The sequence below is a fragment of the Cladophialophora psammophila genome, assembly GCF_000585535.1.
Source record: "Cladophialophora psammophila CBS 110553 chromosome Unknown aczJe-supercont1.39, whole genome shotgun sequence".
Lineage (NCBI taxonomy): Eukaryota > Fungi > Ascomycota > Eurotiomycetes > Chaetothyriales > Herpotrichiellaceae > Cladophialophora > Cladophialophora psammophila.
In genome coordinates, this window is record NW_006912960.1 from 165,019 (window position 1) to 184,741 (window position 19,723).

The window sequence follows — 19,723 nt, forward strand, 5'->3', positions numbered from 1 at the left end:
AATCGCGCGACATCGATCGAGATTTGGAACGGGGACACATAGAGAGAGAGAGGAAAAAAGCTAGCTCGTTTGGCCTGTACATAGAGTATGCATTGTGTTTTCGGGGGAATGTTCTCATTGCAGACGTCTGGTCACTACAATTTCGGTCTCCCTTGAGTCACCAACTGTCCCGCCAGCTGCGCGAGCTCGAACTTTCTCACTTTTCCACTCCCTGTCAACGGCACGGTGGCCGGAATGTCATCTTCTCCCAGCCAGAAAATATGCGCCGGCGCCTTGTGTCGGCCAAGCTTCAGTCTCACCCACTCACGGATGTTTTCGTCGCTGGGACGACGAGCAGTCGGAGTCGTATATTCTCCTCCAACACTACCTCCTCGTGGGGTTGTTGCAGGAGTCGAGCTGCTGCGTTGCAGAAATGCAGCTACGATTTCGCCGTATCTGGCGTGCTTGACGCCGACGACGATGGCGCGGTCAATCGCCTCGTGCTGGACCAGACGACTTTCAATCTCCAAGGGATAGATATTTTCTCCACCTGGCAAGGAATAAATGGTCAGTGAGTGCTCCTACGTGTATATATATGCACGGCTTTCTCGAGAGATGATGCATGTATGCGCGGAGGAAGCGTGCTTACCTCTGATAATGATATCCTTAAACCGACCCGTAATACTGCACGTCTTGTCCCTGTGAAAGACAGCTTCGTCGCCGGTATGCAGCCACAGCACGCCATCTCCGTCACGGATCATGACCTCGTTTGTCTTGTCCGCGTTTCTCCAGTAGCCTCGCTGTAGTTGGTACCCGGCGATGCAGAGTTCTCCGCGCTCACCGACTGGGACGATTCCTCCGTGTCGGTCCACGATCTTTGCATGGGCGTGCGGCATGACTTGGCCCACGGTGGTGAGCTTCAAATCTGTGGGGTCGTTGTGGAACGCGTTGAAACACGTTGGTGAAGCTTCTGTTAAGCCTGATGATACCGGACGGTTAGTTTTTCAATGGCCCTCCCTTGGCTGAGTTACATGTATGCCATACCATAACTACTGGTGAACTCGGTCATCCCGAGTTCGTTTACCATAAGTTCCATCAAGTGGCGAGGTACGGGAGCCCCTGCTATGATCCCGGTTCGCAAGGCTGAGCAATCGAAGTCCTCGGGGCGCGGGAGGCTGAAAATGGAATCGAACATTGCTGGGACACCGTGAAGGGCAGTACATCGTTCCTCCGAGATGGCTCTCAGGCACGCAACGGCGTCAAAGGTCTCGGCGGGATAGACCACTTTTCCGCCATGAGTTATAATGGCTAGCAGGCCAAGGACCAGGCCAAAGCAATGGAAGAGCGGCGGTGGACAGCACAGCACGTCCTGATCCGTCAAGGCCATGCGGTCGCCAATGAAGCGGCTGTTGTTGACCAAGGAGCTGGAAATATGAGTTAGATCTCTGGTCAATCTAGGGTTTCCTCGACAGGAGGAGCTAGGAGCCAGCCGGCTACTTACTGATGTGTCAGCATTGCAGCTTTCGGGTTTCCTGTCGTTCCACTCGTGAACTGGAGATTACAAACGGCATGGCAGCTGAATCCCTTCGAGGCTGCTTCGAGAATCTCATCGGATCCGACTGCTCCTGTTTCTAGGAGTGTTGCGTAGGGAGTGAAGTGACTGGGTGGACCTTGTAGAATGATAATCTCCTCGACCGTACCAGGCTTCTCTCTCAATTGGCGAAGAAGTTGCCCGTTGTCGTGATGACCGATTCGAGGAGTCGCAAACAGTATTCTGCATTCTGTGATTTCAAATAAGGAGCGGCTCCAATGGCAAGGTGTGAAGGAAAACGTACCTGTGAATTTCAGTGCATACATTGCTTCAGATGCAGTGTAGGTGTTGTTCAAAATGACCAGGATACATCCCAGCTTCATACAGGCGAAGAAGACCGAGACATATTGCTCACAGTTTCCGGCCATGATACCGATTCGATCCCCTGGGCGTAGCCCTCGAGCAACAAGGGCTTTCGCCAGTCGAATGCTTTCCTCCCTAAGACGGCCGTATGTCCATCTGGCGCCTGTCCACGGCACCACCAAGCATTCTTTACTCCCATACCTCTTGCACTGGAAATCCAGCAGCTCGCCGAGAGTAAAATCTAACAATGGCACCTCCGAATTGCCATGAAGAAGGGACAGAACCGTGGGAGATGGAAATAACGTGGTCTCGGTGGCACTTTCTAGAGACATCGCAACGAATGGCTAAAGGTTTCTCAGTAGTTCTAATGTTCAGCCTCCTCCTGCCCTATAGTCCAATCTTCAGTCGTCAATGTTATGTTGACATTGTGTAGAGCATCACCCCACTCCCGTGGTCTATCAGGCTGTCATTTTCGCACCTTCTGGAGACTGATTCTACAGAACCTCCGATCTCGGTTCGCGTCGCCGGACAAGAAAAGATGCACCTGTGCTGAAGAATTTACTTCAAGGCGTAGTTCACCCTCGGCTTTCAACTGGATGCCCGGGATAAACCTGGAATAAGCAGAGCAGATTCTGCCGAGAGAGAATTTCGGTTCCACATGTTGCCATGCGAGAATAGGTTAATCAAATCACCTCATTCGAGACATGTGGATTGAACCGAGTAAACACTCGCTGGCATCTTCCGCAAAGGTGGCAAAGTTATCCACTGCAACAGTTTCAATCAACAATCAGATCAGATAAGATGGATTGGATTGACAAGGGAGTTTGTGTTGTGCACACCAGTCATAGCTGGCATTACATGGGTGCGTCTGTGGTCTTGCAGTCCTCGTTACTTTTCCAGTGCGCCATTTTTTGACGGTGTCCACTTGTTGGGCAAAACCGAAGCCGTCTGTCTTGACTGCGCATTCGAGTTCCTAGCGTTACCGTTCACAATCCTCTAATGATGAAATGGAGGTGTGCACCAATGGTAACAGGATGATGAGGAAAGCTGTGACATTGGAACAAGAAGGGGAAGCGTGCGCTGGGATAACGGTGACCGCAGCCTTGACGAGCTCCACTCGATGCGCTACGCCAAGATTGGAAAGGATTCTGGATACAAGGGCGGTATTTCAGACATTTCAAAACGTCGACATTACAATACTTGTCTGACATGGCATGAAATATTCCCCGTACTGATATTCCGGCCCCGGTGAGTTTCTCCTCTCAAGGAATTTGCCTTCAAGAGTGTAGCAAGAGTGGAGATATAAGCGTGTTCCTGCTATGTACATGATTGATCTTGTCCCCACCTAACAGGTTGAAACTTTGCACAGCAGCTCGCGCTGTGATTAGATCCTTCTGTCTTAGGACCTGCAGCGCCAATCTTCTCTCACAACTTCGAATCTGTCCAGTTTGGCGACCGTTTGTCCACAAATGCCTGAATCCCCTCCGAGAAATTAGGTCCAGCCATCAGGCGAGGGTACCATCGATCAGCAAGAATCGACACGGCCTCCTCCACGCTACCGGCTTCCCAGCTCTGCCGAATACCTAGCCGGCCAACAATCAACGCATCCGGACTGTTCTTGCACATGTCCTGGGCGACTCGAATTGCCACGGGGACAACTTCAGCGACAGATTCCACCACCCGACTAACTAGGCCCAAGTCATGAAGCTCCTTGGCCCTCACGTTTCTGCCAGTGAGGACGAGATCGGTAGTACGTTGCAGTCCCAGTGTACGTGTCAGCCGTGGTAGACAGCCTGCCACAGGGACGATCCCTCGCTTCACTTCCGGTAGGGAGAAAAGTGCCGAGGAGCAAGCTACGACGAGGTCGCAGTTGGCCACCATCTCAAAGCCGCCTCCCATGCATATACCATTCACCGCAGCAATGATCGGCTTTTTACCAGCTCGACGGGGCAGCCCAGCGAGACCGGGAGCAGACATGTCGTTGACCACGCCAGTTTTGTTCATCTCGTTCCATTCTGTCCAAGGACATACTCTGGTCAGTTGTCGTCTCAAGTAAAGACCTTGATATAGAGCAGTCCTGGCGCCTGAGCATACCTTGTAAATCTGCTCCAGTACAGAAAGCTCTCCCAACGCCTGTGATTATTCCGACCCATAGACTTTCATCTTGGTCGAAAAGCTCCCATATCTGTTGAATTTGGCGGCTTGTAGCTTTGTTGACGCTGTTCAGTTTCTCGGGTCTGTTCAAAGTGACTTGAACAATTTTGTCATGCGGGAAAGAGACGTAAAAATGTTGAAACTGCAGGGGTCTTGATCTGAGAGACATTTGTGTTCCAGGACTGCGTCTGGGTTGGCAGCTTTCTCTGCAAGCAGAATGCACAGGATGTATTGTTGATGAGCTTCACCTGTTTCCTTCTTTTGGAAGAAGTTTGTGTCTTTTGACCTCATGTATATATCAACTTCACATGTACTCAAATTTTGAGATGTGAATGTAGCCACCGAAACACTTTCCGCCAAGGTATCCGGTCCTCGGTCTGAGGAGAGCATTCTGCAGATCACAAACTGCTCGCCAAATTCGGTTAGGTCGCCATTCCTCGAGGCACGCCCCACAGTTAAACAAAAGCCCACGAATGGAGGACCAGGTTGGAGGCAGTGGGGAAGGGCCTCACTGGCTGCCCTTTTTGTCCCTTCCTCGGAGTCTTCGTCCCACCCTGCCATCTCAATCCCTCCTTCTCCCAAGAGAATCTTCTCTCCAGACCGTAACACGAGAGACAATTTGTCGGGGCAGGACTTTTGTATCGTTGCGACATTTATCTCAGTGGAACTCGGACGTTCAAACTCTTTGAGAATGGCCCTTAGCCCAACATCTTCACACAAGTGGCCTCTAGTCAAGCTACCACACCCGTTTCTGACCACATATCGAGTGTGCCCTGTTGGGGAAACAAAGCCAGCTAGGCTCATCTTAACACAAGAAAACCAGCCCACGGAAGGACGACCATTGCCAAAACCATTACATAGCGACTCGCTCTCGTGGCTCGAACTGTCGTTCAAATCGGAGGACCATGTTCCGCCCATCTCCAACAACAGCGCTTGGGCACGAGCAGTTCGGAGTCCTCACACAACATTCGAGTGGACGGGAAGCAGTCCGCCTTCCCTTGGTCAGATTTGGAATGTTGTTCACGCGATATATCTCGCCCATCCCACCTATGAGTACTTCCGACTTAGCCTGTCTGGCGCAGGAGAAGATGTCATTCGCCACGAGCTACTTTCTACAGGCTTAGGCATCGAACATCCCAAGCCATGGCGCCCCAAGGACGATATGAATGCACAGTCTGACGAGCTGTTGATCCTTCGAAGCTCGTTCTGGCAAGGAGCAGCTTCTCCAATGGGACCTCGACCAATCTGGGTAGTGGGAGACAGCACGGATGGTCCTTCACGCGAGTCTCTGGCCCAGTATCCCATTATGCCTGAGAACTATCACTTCACCATGAAGTTCCCCGAGGAGCCCATCTACACGCGTCATCCGATCCGTCGCCCAAAGCCACATCCAGGATCAATCGCCTACAGTCGCTACATACCAGAGCTAGACGAGCACTTTTCTCTCGAAGTGGTCAACTGGCAAGATCCGGAGCACCTGAGACTCTTCAACACATGGCAGAACGACCCGCGTGTTGCAGCAGGGTGGAACGAGACAGGGACTTTGGAGCAGCATCGTGAATACCTGCGCAAGCTGTGGGTTGACCCGCATGTTCTTTGCTTATTCGGATGCTTCAACAACACCCGCTTCGCGTATTTCGAGCTGTACTGGGCAAAGGCAAGTCATCTGATCTCTCAATTCCCCCCCCCCCCTCTCTCTCTCCACCCTTTAATTTCATCATTCAGGTTTGACGTGTTCTCTCTCCATCAACAGGAAGATCACTATGGCGCCCATTATGACGCCGGCGACTACGACCGTGGCCGCCACTCACTCGTGGGCGACGCATCGTTCCGCGGCTCCCATCGCGTCAACGCGTGGTATTCCAGCTGCATCCACTACGTCTTTCTGGACGACCCGCGCACCGCCAACGCCGTGGGCGAGCCCAAGGCCACGGGTGCGGCGATTCTGTCCTACGAGAACTCGCAAGGTCTCGTCATTGGCAAGTACGTCGACCTGGGCCACAAGCGCTCCGTGCATTCGATCGCGAGCCGGGAAAAATGGTTTCAGTTGTGTCCGCTCTTCTGGGACGGGCGGGAGAAGCCGCTGGAATCTGCAGACCGAGCAGCATGGAACGCTAAGCTGTAGGCTTTGTGGGAACAGAACCCCCTAAAATTGCGAATAGTCGTTGACGATTGTCGAAAAGGATCATTTTTGTTTGCTAGTCCCTGCGATCCTGACAATGTGACATATTCTGGCGTCTTCCACACGTCAGCGCCGAAGGACATAGTTGAGATCTGTTGGAAGAGAAAATCGAGAAACGCAATGCACATGAAAATCCAAAAAAAAGTCATCCTGTCAATTTCTTTGACCTACGTCCATCCCTAATCTTCTGCTACTCAGCCAACGTCTGATGCATAACGTTCAATCTATAACTCTCCGACCTCTGAAGCAAGTCCTCATGCGTTCCGCGATCGACGCATTGGCCTCCTTCAATCAAGAAGATAACATTCGCCTTCCTTATCGTGTGCAGTCGGTGTGCAATAGCAATCACGGTGATGCCTCGCGCGGCCTTCTCAAGCCCGTCTTGCAAAAGCTTCTCCGACTCTGCATCCAAAGCACTGGTCGGCTCGTCCAGGATCAGCAACTTGGGCTTTCGCACCAGTGCCCGAGCGATCGACAGCCTTTGCTTCTGCCCTCCGGAGAACTGGTTGCCATTTGGTCCACAGAGCGTTTGGTAGCCGTTGGGCAAGGATTGGATAGTGTCGTGAATGTTGGCGAGCTTGCATGCCTCCTGAATCTCGTCCATGGTGGCTTCATGGCCCGGTCGAGCACCAAGGCCGATGTTGAATTCAATGGTTCCCTCGAAGAGGACGCTTTCTTGTGGTACCAGCGCCATGGTGTCGCGGAAGCTGACGTCGCGAGTCTTTGTCAAGTCAACCCCGTCGACTATGATGGATCCGGATTGAGGGGTGTACAGTCGTTCGACGAGCGAAACGATTGTCGATTTGCCAGCGCCACTAGGGCCGACAAGGGCACAGAGTGTACCTGGTCGAATTTCAACGTTCAAACCCTTCAACACGTCGACCTCCGGCCGACTTGGGTATGCGAAGTGGACATCGCGGAGCTGGACGCTAGAACCCTGGTTGCTCGGCGGAAAAGTCGGTTTTGCTTCAGCTGTAGCCTCCACGTCTTTATCCTCAAAACATGTATCGAGAGATGAAGTCCTCTTCACGCGTCCTTGCATCTTATCCGGTCCCATTTCAATGAGACCCAAAAGCCTTGCCACCGCAGCCCGCGCGCTGGTGAGCTCTGGGGCGAGCGCGAACATCTGACTCCACAGCAGTGCACTGACCAGAAGGGAGAATACCACAATCATGAACTGCGTCTGAGTGTAATTGCCCGCTATAATCTGTTTGGCGCCCCACCAATAAGCCAATGCATTCACGAGGTTCCCGAGCAGATAGGTCATTGCCAGCCAGAGACTTGCGTATAGGCTCACTTTGAGCGTCTCCTTGCGAGGGCCTTTCAGTGATCGTCGGTAAGTCTTCAGTGTCTCTTCTTCAAGGGAAAGGGACGCAATCGTCTTGATGGATGTGATTGCCTCCACGCCGATGTCCACCGATTTAGTATATGCATTTTCGTGCCGTTCTTCAAATCTCGTGAGCACTCGAAGCTCCATAAGACCAGCTCCAAGGAGAAGCGGTACCAGAGATAGGCAGACCAATGCTATTTTCCAAGCAATTATATGAGTCAAAACAATTGCGACAATGAGGTTGACGGTGATTGAGAACAATGTGCCGATGACGGAGCCACTTAAGCCACTGAGCGCATTGCCATCTCTTGTAATGTAAGAGAGCAACAAGGCGGGGGTCCGGCCTTCAGACTGATGCCACTGAAGATCTTGCCCAAACAATGATCGAAAGGATAAGACTCTCACAGTGTAGACCGTTTTCTCAGCGACCCAGCCGAACCCCGACCAACTGGTCACGTTCGCAAAGAACTCGATGATTGCGAGTATGACGAACATAAGACCGAGAAAACTGCCCCGAGAACGAATGTAGGATTCACTCTGGCACGGACTCAAGCTGCCGACAGTGTTTCCAAAGATCACGGCCTCCGCAGAGAAGGATCCACCAACAACGCTCGAGGCGAGAAGAGAGACAATGATGATTAGCAGGTGCGGTCTCAAGACTGGTGTAAATCCTCGCACCAAAGACCACAGCGACTTTGATGGAGTCTCGGGCTCTTCCTGCTCTTCCGCAGATTCATTTACCTCAGCCTGACTTGTCGAGATTTCAGTCTTCTCAATGGTTCCAATACCGTCAATTGACAACATATCCTCCTCGGTAGCGCCCTTTGTTGAAGAAGCACGTTTTGATTGGCTCGTACTGTCTGGTGTCTCGTTCTTCCTGGACGTGGATCCGAGAGTCTGCAATCTCACCAGATCGGCGTATGCGCCGTTCTTTGCCATCAGTATTGAATGCGTTCCCTCTTCAAGGATGCGCCCCTTCTGCATGACTATAATATTGTCGGCACCAGTGATAGTCGAAAGTCGGTGAGCAATCGTAATCATAGTTCTGCCACTGGCAATACCGGATATGGCCCCCTGGATGCGCTGCTCGCTTCTCGAGTCCAGAGAGGCCGTGGCCTCATCCAAGATGAGAACCCTGGGATCTTTAACAAGGGCCCTAGCAAGAGCAACCCGTTGCTTCTGGCCACCACTGATTAGCCGTCCACTCGATCCCACCACGGTACCATAACCATGTTGCAACGCAATGATGAAAGCTTCTGCGTCAGCGAGCTCTGCGGCCTTTCGGACCAAGGAAGTAATCTCGACGGCATTTGAACCCAGCTTCTCTGCTGCTGCCGTCAGGTCCTGGCCCTCCCTGACTTGGCGGGCGAGATCTGCAAGGTCTGGGCCAAGAAGCGTTGTCTTCAAATGCGCATGACTGGGATGGCTCGAATTGATCAAGCCATGAGCGATGTTCTCCAATATGGAACGGTCAAGGAGCGAGGGGTCTTGCTGCACGAGGCTGAGGAAGCGTCTGAGGTGGCGAAGATTCAGATCCCGAAGATTATGACCGTCGAACAAGACTTGGCCCTGATTAGGATCATACAATCTTGTAAGCAGTCCCGCAATGGTGGATTTGCCACTTCCAGAAAACCCAACTATAGCAGTGTGTTTCCTAGGAGGAATTCGAAGATTGACCTGGTCCAGAACCGTGACTTCAGGTCTAGATGGATAAGTGAACGAGACATCCTTGAACTCAAAGCCGCCTTCCGCTCGCGAGAGGCGAAGCCCGGAAGCAGCTGTGCCATCGATCAACGGCTCGCGATCCATATCCTGACGCAGTTTTTGAAATGATGCGACAGCCGCCCCAAAAAGGTGCAGAAAAGGCGCTACTTGACTCAAAACCAATGTAGCTGTCAATGTGTTAGTGAAGTCTTAGGGTGGAGCTCGATTCCAACTGACCTTCAATCAAGATGAAGACTACTGTAAACGTAACACCCACGGAGGCGGTCTTAGCATCATGTCGGACTGCATCCGCAATCCGTTGACTTGCTTGCCAGAATGCTAGACCGTTCGCAGAATAGGCGATGAAATATAGGACCCCGGATTGTACACCCACCGCCAACGCCTTCTTTAAGCCTTCATGTTCTGAAGCCTTGAGCGCCTTGGCGAATTTATTCTCCAGCCGGGTGTTTGCGCGGAATGCGTGCACGACAACAACATTGGAAAGTGCTTCCGAAGCAATTGAAGCGGCGGTAGCAGCATAATCCGACATCAGTCCAGAGTACTTCTCGATGTAATGGCTTCCCACAAATGACATCAAGAAATAGGCCGGTATCAACGAGACTAGCATCGCCGCGAGCTTGTAGTCCTTGATGAAAGCCACGATATATGCCGTGATGAAAAAGGATAGACTTGAGAGACATATCCCGACTTTCTCAGAGGTACCTGACCGGATTGCCTGGATGTCGCCATTCAGTCGAGAGGCGACTTCTCCGGGAGGCAGATTGTCGAAATACGTCGGCTCTTGTCGGAGCAGATTATGTAAGTAACTCTCTCGTAGTCTTTGTGCGAGTCGAGCGCCGTTCAAACTCCAGCACGAGAGATGCATATAGATGGTGACAAACTGAGCGATGGCCAAGTACAAGATCAGCAGGATTTTGTCGTTGACACTGTCTTGGTGCTGGGACCGAGCACTGGAAGTGTCGGGCGAGTCGCAAGTTGCCGAATTAAAGTCGTCAATGAGCTGACCAAAAAGGATTCCAATCAATGGGAATGGGATGCCAGATGCTATCGCAGATAGTATAGCCAACAATAACACGCCCGCATCGATTGTGGAAGGGCTACCAGCCAAAAGCAGGCGAGGGTAGCCCACGAGTTTCTGGAAGGGGTTCATGCTAACCGAGAGCTGGCGAGGCTGCTTGCAGCCTTGTGAGTGTCGTTTCCGTGTGCTTAACCTGTAAAGACTGCCCTTCTGGCCAAGGTATCCCTCGAGAACTACTTAGCTCGTCGTTCCCATTGTGCCTGACGTTAGCAGTTTGCGTTGCCGTAGGAATTGCTCCAGCATCTGAATGAAATTTTCTACCAACTCCGATGCCGCACCGAGAGGACTGCATCTGGGGGGTTCACGGCTGGCGACATGGCCATCGAGGTGGGTCTGAGCAACAGGGCATACGGAAGGCGAGTTTGGGAAATCGATTAACATGCAAAGGGCAAGCGTAACGGGACGTAAAATGACCAGGTTTGTAAAGTCAAAATACAGTAAACGCCAAGAGGGTTAGAAAATGCAGTGGGATGAAAGCTCTTCAAATACCTATCGGTACCTTTATCAAAACAGCTCACTGGTGCAGGGAAATCCACGAGCATCTTCTCCGCGAAGTCGAGATCGTCAAACGCAGAATGCAATGTCCACTTGCGACTCCTTGCCCCAGGAGATCTCGACCGAAGAGAAGCCACCCTCTTCGAGTCGTCGTCCGAGGATCAGGCGAATGCGAGGGTGTTGGTTGTTTCTCCAACCAGAAACGGTGTTCTTGGAGCGTGCCGTCCTAGTTCGAGCTCTCGACAACATGGGGGTCTTTCGGCTCATTGTTGGAGCTTGAGATGTTTCTTCAGAGTGAAGGGCCATGAGAGACAAGCCCCCATGTACCTACAGCGTCATAGTTGCCCACCCGGTTGGGCGATCCAGTCAATCCCATTGGATTCTCACTGCAGCCATTTCAGGTCTAGGGTTGCTGGCGCGACGATATTGCTGAGCGGCCAGCTACATAGATCCTTGTTGACGGGTCTGGGGCCTCTCAACGCACCATCACTTCTCTTCATGCTCCGACATCGCTGATATCTTGTCACGAGCAATCCATCTTCTTTTATTTCCCTGGAAACCCTGCAGGCAGAGGAGCTACGAACTCCTCAGTGGATCGTCCGGTTGACGCTCGTTGCGAAGAGCAGAAGCAAAGCAGAGCAGGTTGATGTGGGAGGGTTGCCGGGGATGGTGGTATGGGGTTCCTCGGCGGGGCAAGCTGTGCGCGTAGAGTCATGAGAAGAGCCGTGAGTAGAGGAGTGAGTAGAGGAGTGAGTAGAGGAGTGAGTAGAGTGGTGCTACGGGCGTGTCCACTCAGGCTCAGATGTTGTCGAGCCGCTGATGGTGCAAGTGCCATGGCCATGTTTTCCCGAAGGTGACGAGGTGGCCGAATCAGAGAGACGAATGGTGAAAATTTTCATCAGATTAGATTATCTCTCGTCTTGGCATGGGCCCACCCTAGATGCTTGGCATTGAGCTATGTACCCAGTATCTCAAACGACACCAACGACATTCCCGGTCTTGACCTCATTGCCCACACGTTGTCCACATCGCCCACACCTCTTTCCTTGGTCTCATGTACTTGATATATTGTACATGACGAGACGGAACGGATACCGTGTTGCAATACCGGTGTCTTGATACGAGCTGTATTTCAATACGAAACCCGCATCATATGTAACAAGACCCGTCATGGAAATGACAGAAAATTCTCCAATCCTCGCATGGATGATGTTCTCCTCTCCCAATACCTTCTTGCCTTCGACAAAATGTGGGCATCAGGCCAAGTCCACAGACATGAGAAATGCCATATCCTGGTCGGCTATGCAAGGCCCCTAGGTGGAGCCACGCCTACACCTTCCCACCAAAATGGTAACCAAACTCTTTGCTGTGGGATGATTCAGTGACTCGTCTGAATCTCAATTGAATGGAGTACAGCTTCAAACCCAACTCATCTTCCCGGTATTGAGCTCTGCAAGCAATCGAGAAAGCCAAATTGCCAGTAGAATGGGCTCTATACAAGTCGACGAGAGGGGTGATCGAAGGCAGGCAAATGGCCATTCTGCTGACATCGTGTCTACCGGAGAGGCGGACGCTGAGGGCTTCTGGTCTTTCAAGGTCACTGGTCTTGCATCCGATCAACCAAACACTCCAACGGGTCTAAGAGAGGAAATCTTGCTCCTCGCATGGCTCCTCGTTCTCCTACGAACCCAAGACGCTGGCCAAGTCTGGTTTGATTGGGCTTACGAAGGTCGAGGAAATGGTGCCCTTCACGAGCCTGTTAAAAGGCGCTTGGTGACGGATGAATTAATGACAGGGTTACAAGACAATATCGGGCAAGTTGGTGCTAGAATTGCTCGCCACATCACCGCATGTACCCAAACTCAGCTACCTGGAGGCTCCGGCCCTGTTTCGCTTCTGTTGAGCACCAGTTCCCTATCTCGGAGGCCTGAAGAAGCGAATGATCAAGTGAGTAAATGATGAGCTCGAAGATCCCGTCACTGACCTCTCGAGCAAAGTGTACGCTGCACCTCCAAATACAATTTGACGATAGCCGTCTCAACATTCGTCCAGTATGGCAGACAGTAAACATGTTGCAATATGCGATGACACGACACGTTATAGCACTGGTCGATATCGTCAAAATGTGCATTTTGAATCCGGACGCCCCCATTGAAAATTGTATGCGGCCGACAGCAGCTGATCTGAATGAGATATGGAAGTGGAATTACCCGCTGCCACCTTCCTACGACTTTTGCATGCACGATGTGATTGCCCAGCAAGCCCAGAGGTTCAAAGACAAGTTAGCAGTCTTATCCTGGGATGGCGGCCTGACGTATGCCGAAGTTGACCGATATTCTACATCCATAGCCTACTCGCTGAAAGGGATGGGTGTCGAGTGGCATGATGTCCTGCCCGTGTGCTTTGAGAAGTCAAGATGGACCATCATTGCCGTGCTTGCGGTGATGAAAGCAGGCGCCACTTTCGTGCTGATGGACCCAACCCTTCCGCTGGCTCGCCTGCAAACCATGGCGAAACAGGTTGGAGCAAAGACGATGCTTACATCCCGGAAACAACGTGACTATTCGGCCGCAATCTTGCCCGATGGGAATCTCATGGTTGTGGAAGAGGACTCATTCAAGCACGTCTCATGCTCGCAAGTCACGTCCAACTTGACAGTCGTTCCCCCATCTGCTCTGATGTACATAATTTTCACTTCTGGAAGCACGGGCGTCCCGAAAGGAGTCCTGATTTCTCACGAAACCTATACAAGCAGTGCCATTCCTCGGGCGGAGGCAGTCGGCTATACGGAGCACTCCAGGGTTCTTGATTTTGCGTCGTATGCTTTTGATGTCAGCATCGACAGCATGCTTTGCACTCTTTCGAAGGGCGGATGTCTCTGCATTCCCTCTGACGAAGATCGGATGAACGACTTGAATGGAACAATGCGCCGAATGCAAGTCAACTATGCCGGCCTGACCCCTTCGGTGGCCCGCATATTGGACCCGGATGTTGTGGCATCGCTCAGCGCCCTTGGTCTCGGAGGGGAGGCAGCCACGGCAAGAGAAGTGACGCGCTGGGGCCAAGTCACTAGAATCGTCATAGGCTACGGCCCATCCGAATGCACGATCGGATGTACAGTCAACAGCAGCGCCGCCACCGGCAGGGACTATGTATCCCTTGGGAGAGGCAACGGGGCAGCCATATGGATCGTCAACCCCACTGATCACGAATTGCTCATGCCGGTCGGTGCTGTGGGCGAACTGCTTGTCGAGGGTCCTATTGTGGGACAAGGCTACTTAAACGATCCCGACAAAACTGCGGCGGCTTTTATCAGGGACCCATTGTGGCTCACCGCAGGCCTGAATGGCTATGACGGTCGGCAGGGCCGCTTATACAAGACTGGAGATCTTGGGAAATATGATCCTGATGGCTCTGGAGGCATTGTCTTCCTTGGGCGAAAGGACACGCAGGTCAAATTGCGTGGACAACGCGTCGAGCTTGGAGAAATCGAGTACCAGCTCAAAGGTAGACTCCCTCCAGCCACCAACGTGATTGCAGAGGTGATCGTGCCTTCAGGTTCTGGAGATCAACCTACGTTAATGGCGTTTATTGCATTTCAGTCTATGAAAGGACAAGAGTCTACCGATCTACAGTGGGCAAATCCCCCTAAGGATCTACAGGAAATGCTGTCAGCGGCTGATGCGGAGTTGGCCAAGGTCCTGCCACGATACATGGTGCCAACCGCATATGTACCGGTCAACTACATTCCTGCGATGATATCAGGCAAGACCGATCGCAAAAGACTAAGGCAGTTCGGTGCCACATTCGACCTGCGACAGTTAGATCAAGGCACAACTAATACCGCTACTCGACAGCTGAGCGATCTTGAGCAACTTGTACAGCTGGCCTGGAGCCAGACATTGCGGCTTAATCCAGAAACCATTCGGCCTGACGACAATTTCTTTGCGCTAGGCGGCGACTCGTTAATGGCAATGAAACTTGTCTCTGTTTGTAGAGCTCAAGGTCTCGATGTCACCGTGGCGAACATTTTTCGCTGCCCTACGCTCTTAGCGATGGCCGACGTTGTCCAAACTTGCAGCTCTCAAACACGGATAGAAACGCCAGCCTTTTCGATGATCTCCCAAGATGCTGAGAGTGCCTGTCTCGAGGCGTCGCAATGGTGTGGTACAGATCCGGCCGCCATCGAAGATATCTACCCCTGCACACCATCACAAGAATCGCTTTTCACCTTCTCCATCAAATCAACACGGGCGTACATTGCTCAGAGAGTCACTTGTATTCCGTCACAAATCAGCCTTGATGCCTGGAAAAGGGCTTGGGAGGAGGTTGTCGCGGCTAGTCCTATGCTGCGCACTCGCTTAGTGCAACTCCAAGACCCGGGTTTGCAGCAAGTTGTGTTGAGAGAAAGCATATCCTGGAGATATTCGACTGATTTAGCGCAATACCTTGGTGATGACCAGAGCGAGAAGATGGAACTTGGTCAAAGTCTCGCTCGATATGCCATCGTCGACAACACAAAGGATGACAGACGATACATGGTCTGGACCATTCATCACGTCCTCTACGATGGGTGGTCTGAGCCTCTGATACTCCAGAAAGTCAGCAATGCCCTGCGGGGTGAGCAAATCGAGCCACAAGCTGAAATGAAGGACTTTGTCAGATATGTGCGAGATGTGAATGAAGTCGGCGCTCAAGAGTTTTGGCGGCAGGAATTGGAGGGAGCCGTTGCCCCTCAGTTCCCGCATCTGCCCTCCAGAGACTATTTGCCGACTCCCAACGGCATGCTTGAACATCAATTTGCACTTGAGACAAACCTTGGGTCGACGTTCACAATAGCTACATTGGTTCGTGGTGCATGGTCGCTCGTGATGTCGCAGTACACAGGAAGCGACGACATCGTGTTCGGCGAGACGCTCATAGGTCGAGACATTCCTTTAGCGAAAGTCGAAAGCATTGAAGGACCATTGATCGCGACTTTACCATTGCGCATACATATCAACCGAACGAGCTCTGTACAATCTTACCTACAAACTGTACAGGAAGCCGTACTTGTCCGCACCCCGTACCAACATGTTGGAATGCAAAACATCAGAAAGGTTAGTCGGGATGCTCAACACGCCTGCGAAGCCGGTACGGGCCTGGTCATCCAACCAGAACCAGAGTATGTGGGCACCGAACTTGGTTTTGGGCAGACGGATATCGTACATGAAGCGCTACATTTTAACCCGTATCCACTTATGTTGGCTTTTGGAACACAAAAAGGTAGTTTGAGGGTCTGCGCGAGCTTTGACACCAGCCTGATTGACGTCGCACAAATGAAACGAGTACTCGCCCAGCTAGAGACGGCCTGCTTGCAGTTGATGAAGGATCATTCCCGGAGAATAAGTGAGATTTCTTGTCTGCCCGAAACGGAACTCGACCAGATCTGGCGTTGGAACAAAATTCCTCCATTGTCCTTGGACAAGTTATCCGGAAGGCTTCGAGCAGATGCAAGTATCAATCAAGGATCAACATATCCTCCTGCGGTGGTCCCTTGGGTATGTAACCCACAAAATCTGTCCCTCTTGTCGCCCATTGGCAGTACTGGCGAGCTTTGGCTTGAAGGGTCTTTCTTTGCAGGTGATACCACTTCGTCTCCCGCCTGGCTTCTGGCTGGAAGCTCCACTTGTGCTGGTCGATCCGGAACAGTGCAACCGACCGGCGACTTGGTCCAATTACGAGACGACAGCAGCTTAATTTTCATTGGTCGAAAGGAGAATCGCTCAACAATCCAAGGCCATGTAGTGGACATCGCAGACCTCGAAGCTCATGTCACAAGACATCTTCCATCAACAACCCGCGCCGCTGCAGCGCTATTCCAACCGCTACTGGACGAGAATCAGCAGTCAGCCGAGCATGAATTGGTCGTTTTCGTCGAGCAACAGCCTTCTCAGGAAGAGCATGTTCAGCTCATGACACCAAAACATGACATAACTTACGATGCACCCGGCCCATTGAGATTATACCTGACTATCCACGCTACGATTCCCCCCGGCCTTGCTATTGCCCTAAGAAAGCTTGACAAATTCATCCAAGATTCTCTTCCACCGTACATGCTTCCCTCTGCGTACATCGTGGTTGACAAAATACCGACTGAGGTGGGACGAGTCGATCATAACCTGTTAAACCAGCTAGCATCTGGAATTCCCAGATCTGTGCTCACCACCATACAGGAAAACTTCAAGGAGGCATGGAAGAAAACCTCCACGCAAACAAGCTTGACCACCCCAGAGAACATTGTGCGGTCTGCCTGGGCGAAGATACTTAGAATAAGTCCAGACAAGATTGACCTGGACGACAATTTCTTCCGCCTCGGAGGGGACTCTGTGCTGGCCATGAAATTGGCGTCGAGTCTTCGGGTGCAGGGACATACCTTGACAGTGGCCGACATCTTCCAGAATATGAAGCTTCGCGACGCGGCTAGAGTGTTGAAAGTGGACCAGGTGTCCATAGAGAAGACGCAGGATTACAAGCCATTCTCGATACTGGATGGAGTGGACGTTAGACCGTTCTTGTCCGACGTTGTCCGACCGAAGCTAGCTGATCCACGTTGGTCTATTCAAGATGTACTGCCAGTAACCGAGTCTCAAGCGGTCGACGTCAAGGCAACAATTCAAGTCCCGCGAACCTCCATACAATACACCATGTTGTACTTTGAGAAGGGCATCAATCTAGACAATTTGATCCGCGCCTGCAACGAGTTGGTCATGATTCACGACATTCTACGCACAGTCTTTATCGAGCACGAGTCGTCGCTCCTTCAAGTTATCCTGGATAAGCTGGAATCTCAGGTGACCACGCAACAATCCGACAAAGATCTCGAACAGTACGTCGTCGCGCTCTGCAAGGCGGACATAGAATCAGAAATCCGCCTAGGGTCACCTTTCCTCAAGATGTTCCATGTTGAGGGCACAGATGGCAAAGGGTGCCTCATTATAAGACTATCCCATGCTCAATACGATGGCATTTCTTTGCCCAGGCTGCTTCGAGATTTGGAGACCTTATATATAGGAGGAACAGTTGTTGATTTTAAGCAGTTCTCCGCTTACATGGCACGACTGGACAATGAACACGTCAAGAAACCAGCGCTGAATTACTGGCGCAATCTTCTGCACGGCTCAAAATTGTCGATTTTGGAGGGACCCTCAGCACGGCACGCGACAAAATCGATCTTTCTAACCAAGCCCGTCGATATTTCCCGCCGTCCCACGGAGATCACAACAGCGAGTCTACTGACTGGGGCATGGGCACTCGTCCTAGCTCGCCGCCTCCAGCAACCAGATGTGACATTTGGTAGCATCACTTCAGGCCGCAACATGGACATGCCAGACGTGGAGAAAGTCATGGGTCCATGCTACCAGTTCACACCGGTCCGAATCCTATTCGAGGCTGGATGGACGGCGATGGATCTCCTGCGCTTCGTGCAGAGGCAGAGTGCCGAGTCTGCAGCCTATGACTTCCTCGGGTTTGGAGAGATATCCAAAAGCTGTAATACGCAATGGTCGTCACCAGAGTTGTCGTCGTCACATTTCTTCTTCGACTCTGTGGTCCATCACCAGGATTTCGAGGACTTTGACACAATGCCCTTTGCGGGAGGGGCTTGCAAGGTGGAGATTCAGAACCCACACGGCGACGCGGCTCATCCTCTGAAGGTCGTCTCGTTTGTCCAGAGCGGGCAGACGCATGTCGGTGTTGTCGGAAGTGAAAGTGATCAGGCCTTCATTCAAGCGCTCCTCGCTGACTTGGCCGCCGCTATTGAGGAAATTTCCGCCCATCAACCAGAGATCCTTCTACTGAAGGGCAAATGACCTCACCGGCGAATTGATCATGGCCCATAGTAGCTTGCTTACTTGCTTTTACGGACATATACATATATGCTCTTCATAGTGATTGACCGATGTGAGATCCTATTCCTCCGTTTCTTGGCAAAGGCTTTAAGCAAGAATATATATACACAGTCTCCTCGCAACTTTCTCATCAGCTACATAAACAATTGAGTACCATATCCGCCGAAGGCTGCCAGTGATTGCGAACGACAAGGCTGCGCCTCGCAACATACCTGGCACTGTCAAGCTTGCCCCACCAGTCCAGTCGTACCACTATCAGCACCAGATCGAGACTGCACTGCGTTAGTGGTTGTGTAAGTTGATGGCCCCGTGACATTTATACAGACAGACACATTCACATTGGGGCAACCTGTGCTCCGAGGTCAATGTCCGATGTATTTGCGGGTACCGAGTACATAGATACTGTAGATAGAGAGTTCCCACCAGTGGAGCCGGCGGGGGACCCGAACAAGCCCACCCAATAGACCACCCCGGGCGGGGAGAAGCTTACACTATTAAATGAGCTGTGCTGTCCATATTCGTTCGCACCAAGCCACGTGGGATCAGAAGATGACGGAGATGCAGACAAACCATGCATCCTACACTGCTCTTTCTGGTACACCGGCGGGTTTTCGCACGGGTAGGCGCAGATGCAAGGGGACTCGAACCGTGGCTTGCATACGGAGTACATACATGTGGAAGGCTTACGTCGTGTGACATGACCTCCGACATACACCGAAGAAAAGCCACGGGGCCAATGGCTAATATGTACCAGGTAGTTGGTGTGACAATATGGGTAGCACGCCTGGGCAGGAATTTCGCGATAGCCGCTGAGCCGCCTTTCCCAAGGCTGGGGCTGGACTGGATGCCGTGTTCCCGATAGGCAAGTCCTAGCAAGTCCGCCGCATGCTGCCATTCCCGCCACGCAATATTTCAGCGGCTGATAATATCTGAGATGGGAATTGAACGAGGGGATTCGCCGGCCGGGGGGGGAGCCACTCGTGCCCAGTAGACAAAA

The 19,723-nt window shown here is 51.9% G+C and overlaps 5 protein-coding genes across 5 annotated transcripts; 2 read left to right on the forward strand and 3 right to left on the reverse strand.

Moving 5' to 3' along the window:
- Positions 1-134: 134 nt before the first annotated feature.
- On the reverse strand, positions 135-2,205 carry A1O5_12943 (long-chain acyl-CoA synthetase; the record flags this gene model as incomplete). Its single annotated transcript, XM_007753512.1, has 5 exons — positions 135-529; positions 629-958; positions 1,024-1,403; positions 1,481-1,760; positions 1,815-2,205. 5 exons carry the CDS (start codon positions 2,203-2,205, stop codon positions 135-137), a joined length of 1,776 nt encoding a protein of 591 aa, XP_007751702.1.
- A 1,093-nt stretch (positions 2,206-3,298) lies between these two features.
- Positions 3,299-4,196, reverse strand: A1O5_12944 (uncharacterized protein; the record flags this gene model as incomplete). The annotated part of the gene is made up of 2 exons (XM_007753513.1): positions 3,299-3,888; positions 3,968-4,196. The coding sequence occupies 2 exons, from the start codon at positions 4,194-4,196 to the stop codon at positions 3,299-3,301; spliced, it is 819 nt and encodes a 272-aa protein (XP_007751703.1).
- A 522-nt stretch (positions 4,197-4,718) lies between these two features.
- On the forward strand, positions 4,719-6,152 carry A1O5_12945 (uncharacterized protein; the record flags this gene model as incomplete). The annotated part of the gene is made up of 1 exon (XM_007753514.1): positions 4,719-6,152. The coding sequence occupies one exon, from the start codon at positions 4,719-4,721 to the stop codon at positions 6,150-6,152; it is 1,434 nt and encodes a 477-aa protein (XP_007751704.1).
- A 247-nt stretch (positions 6,153-6,399) lies between these two features.
- On the reverse strand, positions 6,400-10,414 carry A1O5_12946 (ATPase; the record flags this gene model as incomplete). Its single annotated transcript, XM_007753515.1, has 2 exons — positions 6,400-9,431; positions 9,481-10,414. 2 exons carry the CDS (start codon positions 10,412-10,414, stop codon positions 6,400-6,402), a joined length of 3,966 nt encoding a protein of 1,321 aa, XP_007751705.1.
- A 1,908-nt stretch (positions 10,415-12,322) lies between these two features.
- A1O5_12947 (uncharacterized protein) lies at positions 12,323-18,687 on the forward strand (the record flags this gene model as incomplete). Its single annotated transcript, XM_007753516.1, has 2 exons — positions 12,323-12,784; positions 12,835-18,687. The coding sequence occupies 2 exons, from the start codon at positions 12,323-12,325 to the stop codon at positions 18,685-18,687; spliced, it is 6,315 nt and encodes a 2,104-aa protein (XP_007751706.1).
- Between the last annotated feature and the right edge of the window lie 1,036 nt (positions 18,688-19,723).